The sequence below is a fragment of the Panthera tigris genome, chromosome E2 (assembly GCF_018350195.1).
Source record: "Panthera tigris isolate Pti1 chromosome E2, P.tigris_Pti1_mat1.1, whole genome shotgun sequence".
NCBI lineage: Eukaryota > Metazoa > Chordata > Mammalia > Carnivora > Felidae > Panthera > Panthera tigris.
Genome location: NC_056674.1, coordinates 60,437,932 through 60,451,322, shown reverse-complemented (window position 1 = coordinate 60,451,322; position 13,391 = coordinate 60,437,932). Strand labels below are relative to the sequence as shown.

Here is a 13,391-nt window from a genome sequence, read left to right as displayed (position 1 = left end):
GGAGGCCCGGGGAGGCCCGGCGTCTGCAACGGCACCTGTCCGCTCCCACGGTTCTGGAAGACTCCATCTTGCATGCTTTCTATTCCTTCTTCCGCTCAGCCGGCCCCTGGAGTACCACCCCAAGGACCCCCTTGTGGCAGCAACGCGACATCTGGACTCAAAGCGGAGCCTGTTGTTGGGACGGAGGCGGGGGGCCTGTCCACCTGGACAGAGGAGCCCAGCCAGGCTGGTCTCCACGGGCCAGGGCGGGCCACCCACAGCCTCAGCGGGACTGGATGGATTTTTCTCTTCTTTTTTTAACTCCCCAAAAGGAGTTGGACCGGGCGTCGGTGCGTCTCCCTGTAGCGGGCTTTCCCCAGCACCGCGGGACCCGTGGCATGCCGTCCCCGTCGCGTGTCCCCCGACGTGCTTTGTCTGACCTGGGTGCTGCAAGACGTCACGGTTCGGGTCGCGTCCGTCATCCGTGTCTGTAATAAAGCCAACGTTTGCCATCACGGGCTGTGCCTCTCCTCGTTCCAGGTGTTCATTCACCGGAGACGTCCCGGGGGCTCCCTGGGAGCCGTGTGCGAGCGGCAAGGCCCTGCCCTCTGGGGGTGGGCAAATGGGTGACCTGAGTCGGGGCGGAATGGGAATGGGCCTCCTGGCCGGGGTCACCCACAGCCTCCCATGTGTTTGCACGTGGGGTGAACTTTCAAAGGCTGTGTCCGCTAGGTGATCTGGATGACCTCGGCTCCCCCCCGCCACAAGACCCTCAGGGTGGACACCGAGGAGAGGGACACCGTGACCCCGAGGAGCCAGGGTGGCACAGCCATGGTGTCCTGGCTCCCAGGTCAGGTCCTCACCAGAGTCGGACGCCCAGGACTCGGCACTCCCGGTTTGCTGGCGGCTTCTGGAAGGAAGGGGTGTTATTAATACTCGGGCCCAGGCTTGGAACATGATGTATTCTGAAAGGCGTCATTGGAAAGGCCAGCCTGGGGGCAAGCCTGTCTCCACGCCAGGCGGCTGGCGGGAACCCCAGCTGGGCCTGGTGTGTCAGCAACTTCAGCCGAGAGCAGGGTGACAGCGTTTTTCCATTGCAGAGACCTGAGCTCAGAGGGGGGCTGGCCGGGGGCCCGGCCTGAGCCCAGCCGGCTCTTGGCTCGCACACGGCCACTGTGGTGTTCTGCCTCCCACGTGGAGGTGGAGGGAAGGGCCCGGGCCGGGGGCCCTCCCCGGGGCCCCGGACCTGCAAGGAGGGAGAGGACCCGACTGCCTCGAGTTACGGGAGAGAGGCGGGCAGTGGCCACGTTTCCGTCCTCTCCCAGCCAGCTTTGGGCGGAGGTCCCGTCCTCAGCACAGAGGTGGATACTGCCCTTCAGGCACTGTGGCCTGCCGGGGGAGACCCGGGCGGGTGTGACGTACAGACCGAGGGGGAGGCCTGGCGCCATGGCCGAGAGAGAAAGGAGGAGGAATCGGGAAGGCTTCCTGGAAACAGCCGTGCGGTAGCGATGGGGCCCCCTGGAGTCCTGCCCCTGTAAGTGCACGTGGCTGTGTGCAGCCGGAAATAGAGCGGGTGTGGCGGGCAAGGTGCCCCCCCCCCCCCCCCCCCCCCCCCCCCCCCCCCGTGCATGCAGGACCACAGCAGGTCTCACGTGCCCCAGGCCTACAGACCCTGCCCCGGAAGTGAGAGAGCAGAGCCAGGCGAGCGAGGGAAGGGGGCTCGGGCCCGGGAGGCGGGGGCCTGCTGCTTCCGAGGGCTACAGCCGCAGCCACCGGTGCTCCCACACCCCCGCCCAGCTGGGCAGAGAGGCTGTCCCGGCTCCGGGGCCGCACAGACCCGCTCCGTGTAAGCTGCGCCTCTCCCCCAGTTCCCAGCTCCCCGGGAGGAGACCCCGGTTTGCCCCGCGTGGACCTCCCAGCTAAGGCCTGGAGGGGGGCTCTGGGCCGGGCAAACGTGGCCAGAGGAGGCCCCCACAAACACGGCACGAAGCTGGAAAACACCAACCAGGAGCTCCACACGGCTGAGCCAGGCTGAGGCCAGAGGGGCCGCTCAGCGAGGACAGATGGAGAGCGGGGCACTTGGGGACAGAGGCCCACGGCCGCCCTCCAGGGGCGAGAACTGAGAAGCAGAAGCCTCACAGAAGGAAGACGAGCAGCCTTCGGGCCTCCAGTGTCCACCCCAGATCTGCCCAGGGTTCAGCCCTTAGGCCCTGTGGCCAGGACGGGACTCCGGCCTCCTGTGAGCGGCTCCCACCCACAAGCTGGCCCAGAGAGGGGTGCGAGAGGGGAGCGTCCGCGGGGAATCGATGGCGGGTCAAGAGGAGGGGCCGGGCCCTGCCCTGTGGCACACGCCCTGCCCTCCCTGCCCCAGGTCTTTGCTCACGCCGGGCCCCATGCCCAGGCCGTCCTCTGCCCTAGCTCTGCCCCACCAGTCCCTCTAGGCTGGCCCAAACACGTCTCCTCCCGGAAGCACCCCTTCTCCTACGTGCCTCCTTCCTGTGGCCCGCTAGCCTGAGCAGGTGCAGTGAGCGTGGCAAGCCCTTGCAGGCGGAGCCCTCTTCTCTCCCCCACGGGGGGCATCGGCCCGGGTGAGGGAGAAGGGGCTGGCCCAGAAGCGGGGGCTGCAAGTTCAGCCCTGCGGGAAGCCTTTTAAGCGCTCTAGTGGGAGCAGCTGGCCCGGTGAGGGGCTTAAAACCCTGGGCGGGTGAGGGCAGGTGCTAGCGTGGAGGTGAGCGGCCAGGGAGGCCTCGTCCGCCTGCCCCTCGACCCGCCCATGTGGCCCTTCCTCAGCCACGCTCTCTTCCCACCCCCGACCCAGGCCTGGCTGCAAAGGGCTTCCTCGGACCCTGAGGCCCAGGGCTGGGGGGCCTGGGGCAGGGCCGAGAAGCCCCCTCTGGAGCCAGAGGGTGGGGACAGGAAGGAGGGGGAGCCGGGGGAAGCGGAGAATGACCCCGAAGATGCAGGCTTCCCCCTGTCTCTCTTGGAGGGGGAGGAGCTGGCCGAGTACCCGGAACCCGACCAGGTAACACCCACGTGGAGCCCAGCGGAGCCTGGCCAGGACCTGGATTCAAGGGGACCCACGGCTGCAGCTCGGGCCTCTCCCGGGCCACTGTCCCCCTGCCTAGAAGAGGGTAGGGGGGCTGCCCACCCCTGCAAGGCTGGGTAGGATGGCAGGGCCCGAGTCCACATGGCCTTCCCGGTCCCGTTCCAGGACCCCTCCCCCCGCAGCCCGTCCCTGAGGAGCCAGGGACCCTGAGGCCGGGCACGGTCAGGCCCGCTCCCCCCTGCCCCCAAGAGGAGCCCAGGGGCCACCCTGCCTCTGGGCTCAGTGTGGGGTCCTGCTGGCAGGAGCTGGAGGCCATCAAAGTGAAGCTGTGGGCCATGGAACAGGCCCAAGGACCGGAGCCGCCTGGGGCGCAGGGCCAGGCGGGACGGGAGGAGGGCGCCGGGGCCACACCGGCCAGGCAGCTGCTGAGCCCCGAGGCAGGTAGGAGCCAGGGGGCCGGCCAGCCCCTCCCCTGGCGGTGGGCCACCAGTCGTCGGGCACACGCTCTGAGCCCCTCCTCTCTGTAGTCTGGGCGGGCTGTGCTACAGGCCTAGTGCCAGCTCACGGCGAGGGTCTGAGGGTCTCTGCGTCGGGCCGGGCAGCGGCCCTGCCGGAACAGTCCCAAGGGGTGACCCTCTTCCCACAAGCAGTGAGGAATGAGCCACAAATGTGAGGCGCCTGCCGGGAGCGCCCCCTCTTGCCGGCAGGGAGAGCCGCTGTCCTGAGGCCCCCCTCTCTGTAGGTTGCACCTGCCCCGGGCCCCCCACGGAGCAGCTGGAGTCCGACCACAGATCCGTCTATGTGGGGAATGTGAGTCAGGGAGGGGGCAACATGGGGCCTCTTGGGGTTTGCCACCTCCTCCTGGCCGTGGGGTTAAAGGAAGGGACACAGGTCCAGGAGGAGAGAAGCCAGAGGGCTGCCCCCCAGAGGGAACCTGGGCCCTGTGTCCTCACATCCTGCTTTCCCAGCATGACCTGGGAGTCAGGGTTTCCACCTGAAATCTCCGCTCGGCCAATCATTGGCAACAGATTCCACTTTTAAAAGCCACGTGCTCTCTGGACTGGCCAAATAAACCCGGGGGTTCGCCCAACACACGGGGGGCGTACGTCTCTGTCTCCGGTCCATCCCCAACAGGGGTGGGGGACAGAGACCTCCGCTACCAAGAAAACGTGCTGTGGGAGACCCCAGGAGGGTGAGGCCTCCCCACACCAGGGGCCCGTACCTGTGGCAGGTGGACTATGGGGGCACAGCTGAGGAGCTCGAAGCCTACTTCAACTCCTGCGGGGAGGTTCACCGGGTCACCATCCTATGCGACAAGTTCTCCGGACACCCCAAGGGGTCAGTGCCAGGCAGGCCATGGGGGTGGGGGAGGGGGCTCAGGGAGGAGGCCCCCGGAGGGGCCGGGCGCCCTGGGGTCCTGGGGAGCCTGGGTACCTCGGGGTGGCCCTCACCCGCCATGCCCACCCACCCCAGCTACGCCTACGTAGAGTTTGCTGCCGAGAGCTCAGCCCAGGCCGCGGTGGCGTTGGACAAGAGCATCTTCCGAGGCCGAGTCATCAAGGTGCGTCCCCTAAAACTCTGCTGTGAGCTTCTTCACTTTAACCCGTTAATCCCCGAGGAACCAGGAAAACGCAAGCACAGGGAAGCCAAGACGACCCTTCTCCAATCCCCAAGTGTCTCTGGGCCTATCGGCCTGGCCGCAGGGGCGGCGGTTGCTTCCGGACTGGATGTGGCATTGGGAGGCTCCCTTCCCCAGCTGGACCTTTGCGAGATGCTGGGCTGACGGGCACGTCACCTGACCACGTCTGTGGCTGGACAGTTCAGGTCTAAGTGGTGATTTTGAGAAGGTTGGCAGGGAACAGGTTAGCTGTGGGTTTGGAATTACCGCCGCAAGGGCTGGCGGGCGCTGGGGGCCTGTGCACACCTGCCTGTGAGCCTCCAGCAGAGAAATCCGGGGTTTCCTGGAGGCAGCGTCAGCCCCGGGCTCTGGCCTGGGCTGGATTCAGGCCGCGCGGCGGAGAAGGGTCCAAGGACAGGGGTCTCAGAGGGACTCAGACTTTGGTTTCAGGTGCTGCCCAAAAGGACCAACTTGCCGGGGATCAGCTCTACCGACCGCGGGGGCTTCCGAGGACAGCCAGGCGCCAGAGGAGGACCCTTCCCCCGCAGCAGCCTCCAGGGCGGGGCCCGCTTCAGACCTCGGGGGCGGAACCGGTGGGCGGGGGCCGCGGGCGGGGGGCGGGGCCCGGGAGGGGCCCGCGGGCGAGGCGGGGCCGGTGGGCGGGGCCCGGGGAAGGGGACCTGTGGGCCGGACCGGGATGCGGTCAGTGGGCGGGGCCGAGAGGAGCCGGCGGGCGGGGCCTGGGAGGAGAAGCCGTGGCGGGGGGCCGAGCTCACCTCCGCCTCTCTCTCTGCAGGGGCCGTGGACGGTTTTCACCTTGGTATTCACCGTATTGAAGGGAGGATCCGGTTTTGAGAGTGGGGCTGGGGTGGGTCAAGAGTAAAGGGCCGCGCTCTGGGCGGGGCCGTTTATTCAGCGCAGAGTAACTGCTCTGTCCCCTTCACGGTCCAGGGCCTCCCACCGCGGCCCAGACCCCGCAGCCGGAGCCAAAACCGTCTCTCGCACGAAGCAGGGCACGGGGGTGGGGGCTGCGGCTGGCGCGGAGGGCTACTCGGGGCTTTGGAAGGCGCTGGGCAGAGCCTCCGGCAGGCGGCGCTGAGTCAGCTCGGGGCTAAGTCGTTTTAAAGAAAAGTAGAAACGTGTCTTAATGGCAAGGAGTAAATTAAATTTGAATAATTTTTAAAAGCACACAACAGGCCTTGCCTTTATTCGCCTCCTCGGGCGCAGGTGCAGGTCTGACCGCCAAAGGCGGGGGATGGGTCCGAGGCCGGGCTCTATCCCACTTCACCGCCCCGTACCCTGCCCCGTGCCATCCGGGAGCTGGAGCCACCAGGCCCGGTGGCCTGCAGGGCGCGCCCCCCGCAGTAGGTGGCAGGCATCCGTGAGGCGCCGAGGGCGGGCGCGCACGTTGGAGGCCGGGCACAGGCCCGGCCCTGCTCAGAGGTCGGGGAAGCGGAAGGGGTTTCCCGCGCGGGGCGCTCTGACTGTGGCCCCTCTGTGCAGACACACCCGGGCCGCTCGGGAGGGCGCCGCATGTTCTCTACCCCTTGCGGGGCTGGGAGAGCAAACACACTTGGTTCTGCCGCTGCCAAAGAACCCCTCCCTGGGCTTTTCTAAAGGGACTCGGCCCCTTGCCGTGCTTGACCTATCAATCCCTTAAGCCAGGAACAGAGCTGCTCGGTGCTCGGCCCGCAGTTGGGGGCGGGACAGGCCCCCTCTCGGCTCTCCACCCACATTTGTCTCTGGCTGCCTTAGGCCAGGTTCGCACTACCCCTGTGATCTGGGGTCAAATCTGACCCTTGAGTGGGGTGAATAATGTGCCCCTAAAAAAACATGTCCACATCCTAATTTCCAGAACCTATGAACGTGACCTCATTTGGAAAAAGGGTCATTGCAGGTGTGATAAAGTGAAAGCTGCCCACGTCATTCTAGATCACCTGGGTGGGCCCTCGGTCCAAGGAGCCACACACAGACCTGGTGTGGAGACAGCCGCAGAGGTTGGAGTGTGGTGCTGTACAAGCTGAGGAACCCCAGGAATCGCTGGTGGCCGTCAGAAGCTGGAGGCATGGGCCAGACCCTCCCTCAGCACCTCCGGGAGGAATCGGCCCTGATGACACCAGATCCGACTCTGGCCTCTGGAACTGGGAGGGGGTACATTTCTCTGTTCTCTACCCCAACCCCCCCGCCCCCCCCCGGCCCCTCCCCTCCCCCATGAGAAGGTAGGTAGGAGGGGCTGAATGTCAGGCCAGGGCCACACCGGCCCAGGAGTCTGTGCGGCCTGGGCCACTTGCGGTCAGGAGGCATCCCCCCCCCCCCCCCGGTGCCCTGGGCAGAGAAGTTTACGTAGCAAGGGCAGATGACACCAGCCCCCACCTGCTGGGCACCCAGGGGCCGTCCCTCTCCTCGGCCAGGGGCATCTGCCGCCGTCCTGACGCGCTCCATCATGCACGCGGCGGTCTTCTAGCCACAGCTGATCCCTTCCGTGTGGCCACTCTGAGGAGAGAGCGGGCCTCGGAGCCCCTCGTTTCCCATGGGTTTTAGGCCCAAGCAGACCATGGTGGAAGGAGGGGGGAGAGCACTCCTGTCGTGGCTACTTAGGCAGTGAGGGCTCCAAGCAGTGAGCCACTGAGCAGACTCGCGTGGCTGTGCCCGGAAGACGCGGAGAGGCACAGGCTCCCTCTGCCCCCGTCTGGTCTGGGGCAGAACGAAGGACAGAGACAAATCACCTGAACGGTGGCTAAGGGCCGACTGGGAGCTGCACCTGATGGGGCCCAGCTCTAGGGCAGCGGGACAGGCAGGCAGGTGGCCCACAAGGAGGCTAGCCTCAAGGTACAGAGATGCAGAAAGACGGTATGAAACCACCCCAAGACCGTTCTATTGGCAGCACAAGGGCTAACACGATACTTCTGACCCTTGCTTTTCTCAGACTTCAAGTGGGGATGCTGCCTCACAACGTGCACAAAAACTCCTGAATGTAAAGTGGGTACAGGGGTTGGTCTGGCTGCACCTACGAAAAAACTCAAATAGCAGTAGCTTCAACAAGATCGTTTATTTTCCTCTACGAAATGCTGACTATAAGTAATCCAGGGCCATGTCAATAAAGACCATGTTCCTTCTAGCTTTCTGCTCTCCATCCTTAGGAGATGCATCTTTTCTTCATGCGCTCAAGATGGCTGCCTCAGCTCCAGCCATCACGTCCGAGTTCCAGGCAGGAAGAAGGGAAAGGATGAAGGAAGGGTACTCCATCTGCTAGCTGAATCCCCCTTCAAAGTATCCTTCCTGCAAGTCCCTCCCAACACCACCCACTCACATTCCACAACTACCTGTCCTGGAATGCTACAGACAGTAGGAAATCTCTTCTGTCCGGTCAACTGTACCCAGTAACACTGAGGCTTGGTTCGTAAGGAGGCAAGCCAGCTACCTGCAGGCTCTACCACAGCCGCTACGCAGGCAGGAGCAACTACCTCCAAAAGCTCAGAGCCAGCGGCTGCTTGTGGCTGCTTCTCCGGCCTCCTCCCCATCCCCTGGTTCCACCTGCAGCGGAAGGTGCTGGGCCGGCACTTGTGTTTTTAAGACATACCCGTTGACTTTTTTCCCTCTACTTCTGTAATTTGAAAAAACCAGTCCCGCGTTCCTTAGAAGGGAAGGCTCACCTCCGGGTCCCATCCCGGTGCTAATGGCCTCCACCATTCCCCAGGGGGTCCGGGTGGCCCTGCTCCTCGTCAGACCCCTTCTCCAGAGAGACTGAGGAGGGAGGGAGGGAGGGAGGGAGGGATCACGGCTGGCCCGGGGCACCCGGCTCGAAGCCAGGGCACTGACGACAGCACAGAGCAGACCGTGCGGTGGGGCTCAGACCCCGCGGGTCCTTGTTGCCAGATGACGAGGGTGCCAGGGCCGGGGCCGCCTGATCCCGGATGGCAATGTCCCCTCGGTCACAGTCAACTAGTTAGGACTGCCATCTGGACTTGACAGAGCAGGCTTCTGGGGAAGCACGTGGCAGAAATCCGATCACATCGGTTGCTCCTCAAGCATACCCCCCCTCCCCCCGGCTTGCTCAGGGGCCTGCGGAGGCAGCAGGTGACCAGGGGCTCCGCCAACCGTTAGGGACCGCCACACGCTCCCCCAGGGGGAGGCTCAGGGACTGGCTCACTCAGTGCTCAGAAAGCAGGCGGCAGTTGACGAGCTGAGAGCAGCTCCCTCCTGAGGCCAGGCACGAGTCCAGAAAGACGAAGCCAGGGGAGGACGTGTGGGCTCTCCGGGAGCCCCTCTAGAGCTGGCCCTGGGCACCGGAGGCCTGCCCCCACAGACCGCCCCACCCGGTCAGCCAGCGGAGGCCGGCCTCGAGTCGCTCCCGTCTCTGCTGCCCCACAGCTGCAGCCCCCGCAGGGCCCCAAGGTCCGTGGGCTCCCTCACCCGCTCTCCCCGCCCCTCGTCCCGGCTCCGGTCCCTGACCTCTGCGCCAGCCTCCAAAGTGCCGCGCTACACACTCTTCCGTCCGAGCCTCTGCTGACACAAGGAAAACACCAAACGTGATCTCAGAAGACCTTTAGTCTCCGCGCACCGTGCCCGAGGCCTTGCCCCTGCCCCCAGCAGCAGGGACGCTCAGGAACAGGCACGGGATAATAAACATCCATGCGGACGATGGCTTATGTACACAGCGCTTGTCTTCAAGCAACGGCCGCTGAGTTCTCGCTCAACACACTTGTATCATCATAGACGTCACCATGCTGTCAAAGGCCCTGCAAAGAAACATAGACCGATTCGGAGAAGCGGACCGGGCTCTGCACCCCCGGACCGGAGGAGTCCTCCAAAGTCCAGTGAACGCGGCCTCGAGGCCAGGCGATGAGAACCGAAGTCTCCCACCTCCTCCTGCCTCACGGCCCTGCCCTGGCTGGGGCTCCAGGAAGGGGTGCGGGGCTGCGGTGTGGGTTCACGGGGCCACGGTACAGCAAGGACGGCTAACGGCGGTCCCTGTCCCGCAGAGCCCGGGAGACACAGTGTCGGGGCTGAGGGGAGGCACCACGGGAAGGGCCCGGCTTGGGTCTCTGCAGGGTCCTCTCGCCTGACGGCTCCGAGGAGCCCCCCAGGAACCGTGTCTAGGAACGCAGGGAATTCCCAGGGGCGGATCTGGAACGTGTGCATGTGAATGCTTCTTTATAAAGCATCTTTGTGACGTGCTAATGTCCCATCTGCATCGACCTGAGACCTGTGTGGCTCATACCTGCGACCCAATCTCCTAACCGTCCCAGTTTGACATCGAAGACCAAGTCTTTGTGTGTGGGTTCCGCGGAGGTGCCCCAGGACTTACGGGGCATACGCGGGAAACCAAGAGGGCAGGGTGTGTGCCCTGGCCTGCTCCCCCATCCTCTTCTCACATGTCGGAATCCACGTGGGGATTACTGGAAAACCAGGTTCTGCTGCGTCAGAACCACTCCTCGGAGGAACGAGGCCCGTGGCTGAAATCGACCTTCCCTCCCGCACGTTCAGAATCGCAGCTTTTCGCAAGGCACGGTCCACACGGCAGTCAGCTCACCTGGACTGAATGCGGTCCCCAGGGTTGTAGAAAGGGTTGCACATCACATCTGTGTAGGAATTGTGCAGCTTCCGGAACATCTGAGAAGGAATCAGAGGGGTGTTAGTTCACGCGCACACGCCGCGGCTGCCGCAATTCTGGCTTCTCGGCGTTTGAACACAAAGCGAGACAGAGAAAACGCACGAGCCCAGGAACGTCCTGAGACGCTGCGCACTTACACTGCGGATCTCGTTGTCTCGCAGCGCCGTGTTGGAGGAGTCCACCACCATGACGAACTTCACCTTGGAGTTGGTCACGTAGCCGTATCTGCACGGCTGGTCAGGGAACACTCTTTCTTTTTTTGTATTTTTTTTAACATTTATTTATTTTTGAGACAGAGAGAGAGAGCATGAACAGGGGAGGGTCAGAGAAAGAGGGAGACGCAGGATCTGAAACAGGCTCCAGGCTCTGAGCCGTCAGCACCGAGCCCGACGCGGGGCTCGAACCCACGGACCGCGAGATCATGACCTGAGCCGAAGTCGGACGCTCAACCGACTGAGCCACCCAGGCGCCCCGGGGAACACTCTTTCAATACGGAGACTCTGTGACGGCACGAAAAACGGCACCACCGTGGACGGCGTGTGAGCAGAGGGCCAGCTGTGCGCGTCCCTCGGCTCCGAAGCCACTTTGGCAAAATAGAACAACCTTGCATCAGGAAGGACCCTGGACCGGACCTGCCCCACAACACCGGGAAAGGACCACACGGACCATGCCGGGGGGACTGCACACTTCCCTGGGGCAGCTTCTGGTGTTTACAGGAGAAGGACAGGCAGCTAAGTCTTCTCCCGATCGGAGCTCCGGGGGGGGCCCCCTGCCCACACCCTGGGGCACCTCAACTTCGTTCTCCATCACTTCCTGGCCCAGCAGCGCTAACTGCCAGTGCAGAAGCCCAAGAACCAGGCAGACCCTGCCTAAGGCACCCTCACCGCGACGGGCCACTTCCCCTGGTGGGACGGTGGCTCCCGGGCAGATGTCATCGAGGGCAAGCTACAGCACTGCTCGTGGAACGACCTCTGAACTCCACGGATGTCATGCCGTTTGTCCCCAGGGACTGGTCGAAACTTTACGGTGACTCGTGGGGCTGGGCCTGGTGACGAGTCTAGAATTGCTGTCCTTGCTCAGGAGCACTGGCCCCACTGAGACGGCACGGGAGGCAGTCCCCACAGGCGCTAAGTAAGAGGGCTCCTGGTGCTTCTGCCAACCGGACAAAGGGCAGGTGCAGACTGCCACTCAGTTCCAGGGAATCCATGCCCAGCTCTTCCCACGTGACCCTCCTCATTAACGTAAAAAAGGGTGTGAAGTCCCAATTAGCCTCAAGCTGCCCTAATTCTCTGCTGGTTGAGAGCTCTCGCTTTCTTCAGGGAGGCGGAATCTCTGGATGCGAAGCCGAAGCCGAAGCCCCGTAGGGAGACCGCCCACGGGACCAGCCCCCGCCAGGTGTGAAGGATACACCTTGTAGTCCTCTGTGGGGTACAGCAGGCCCAGGTAGAGCTCCCTCTGGTCCACCAAGGCCTTCCCCATCGCGGAGATCTTCTCATCCACCACGTCCAGGGACGTGTGTACCATGTAGTGGAACTTCAGCTCATTCTCTGTGGGGGCGCTGCGGATGTAAAGAGGGTAATTCTGCAAGAAAGGATGTCGGCAACTGAGGTGACGGGGGTCCGCCCCGTGTGCACAGACCACGAGGACACGGCCACGGAGCACACGGACGACAAGAACCAATGAGTCACGGGAACATACTCTCATTCTCTAAAACCCATCGCGCAACCCTCCGAGCTGCCGTGGGCACTGCCTTCGAGGAACCCAGGCTAATCTGAGGTTTCCCTGTTGCCTGCATGGGGCATCATCAGCGGGGGGCAGGGGCAGAAGAACTGGGTTTGAGCACAGCCCGACTACAAGCCCTGGCACCTGGAGAAGTCGCTGGCCTTCTGTGTGGGGCCCCGTCCTGGAGTGTGCCGTCCTCCCAGCCCACAATACTAGCTGTTTCCCGATTCGTCCTCACTGCTACCTCTCCACCCGGGCAGAGGCACTCAGGTGCCCTCTCGCTAAACGCTGTCGAGGCTCAGCTCAAACCTTCCTTCATCTCTGCACGACCAATTCTTACCATTCCAACCCCAGGGGTTAATCGGATCTTCCACGGGCTCCCACATGCCACAATTCACGGATTCTGTCCTGCTCTTGGTGCCGCACAGATATAATAAACACAATGCTCTCTCTACCCTAACGGGACTAACTAACATCTAGCGAGAAACAGTCAACAAACCCACCAGCAAATAACACGCTATGTACTAAGACAAGGCCGCCCTTGAAAAGCTTCCCTAAGGATCACCTCCTAAGCCTGGTCTTCTGGAAACACAGAAGAATACAATATAAAACCACGTGGACGGCCGTTCAGCCGTCTGAGGATTCAGAAACAGCCTTCTGGAGGAAAGGAGATCTAAGGTGACCAATGTACGAAGATGGCAATGGGAAAGAGGGAGGAGCGTTCCAAGCGCAAAGGCCCAGAGGTGAGAAAGCTGCAGGTAATTCCGTTGGGTCGGAGTGGTTCGGGGAGAGGGGCATGAGGCGACTAGATTATTCTGACGTTCTCCGAAGGCAACAAGCCGCCACTGGCGAGATTTCCGGCAGGGGCGTGACGCGGTCCGGTTAGCTTTAAAACAGCACCGTGGCTGCAGTGCGGAGAGAAGGCTGCTGGCGGTCGGGCGGGCGAAGATGCGGCCGAGCGCGAGCGCCCCGCGCAGCAGGATGTGCAGGATGGGCAGCTAGGCTCGGGAGCGAGAGTCAACGGAGCCCGCGGACTGACGGGCGGACGGAAGCGGGGGTCCGGGGCCGTGCCCGCCCCGGGGCTGACACTCCAGCCGCAGCGGACGCGGGTCTCGGCGGCACCTGTCCCCGCACCGCCCCCACCACACCGGGGCGCGGCGAAGCCCCCCAGGCCCGTGCTCGCGGAGCCCTCTGGGCAGGGAGGGGGCGAGGGCGGGGCCCGGACAGGGGTCCCGCAGCCGCGTCCCCGCAGGCAGCCTCTCGGCGGGCGCCCGCCCGGGGCAGGAGCGGGACAGGCCCGCCCGCATACGCACCTCCTTGGCGATCACCGCCACGCACACCGCCATCTTGGAGGCCCGGTCGGGCGTGTCACGTGACCCGGCCGCCAGTCACGCGCTCTCCCTGGCCCCGCC

At 63.9% G+C, this 13,391-nt stretch overlaps 2 protein-coding genes across 3 annotated transcripts; one reads left to right on the top strand and one right to left on the bottom strand.

The window, feature by feature from the left end:
* The first annotated feature begins 2,752 nt into the window (after window positions 1–2,752).
* PABPN1L (PABPN1 like, cytoplasmic) lies at window positions 2,753–5,479 on the top strand. Its single transcript, XM_042969741.1, has 7 exons — window positions 2,753–3,001; window positions 3,328–3,466; window positions 3,768–3,835; window positions 4,257–4,363; window positions 4,499–4,586; window positions 5,094–5,236; window positions 5,440–5,479. Exons 1-7 carry the CDS (start codon window positions 2,753–2,755, stop codon window positions 5,477–5,479), a joined length of 834 nt encoding a protein of 277 aa, XP_042825675.1.
* Window positions 5,480–9,173: 3,694 nt separating this feature from the next.
* On the bottom strand, window positions 9,174–13,381 carry TRAPPC2L (trafficking protein particle complex subunit 2L). 2 transcript variants are annotated; one of them, XM_042967937.1, is made up of 5 exons: window positions 13,293–13,381; window positions 11,666–11,815; window positions 10,395–10,482; window positions 10,177–10,256; window positions 9,174–9,382 (listed from the first exon to the last, which is right to left on the bottom strand). In XM_042967937.1, exons 2-5 carry the CDS (start codon window positions 11,779–11,781, stop codon window positions 9,337–9,339), a joined length of 330 nt encoding a protein of 109 aa, XP_042823871.1. In that variant the 5' UTR covers window positions 11,782–11,815; window positions 13,293–13,381; the 3' UTR covers window positions 9,174–9,336. The 2 variants fall into 2 exon arrangements, with proteins under 2 accessions (XP_042823871.1, NP_001277508.1); NM_001290579.1 differs by having other exon boundaries at window positions 9,176–9,382; window positions 11,666–11,838; window positions 13,293–13,357.
* Between the last annotated feature and the right edge of the window lie 10 nt (window positions 13,382–13,391).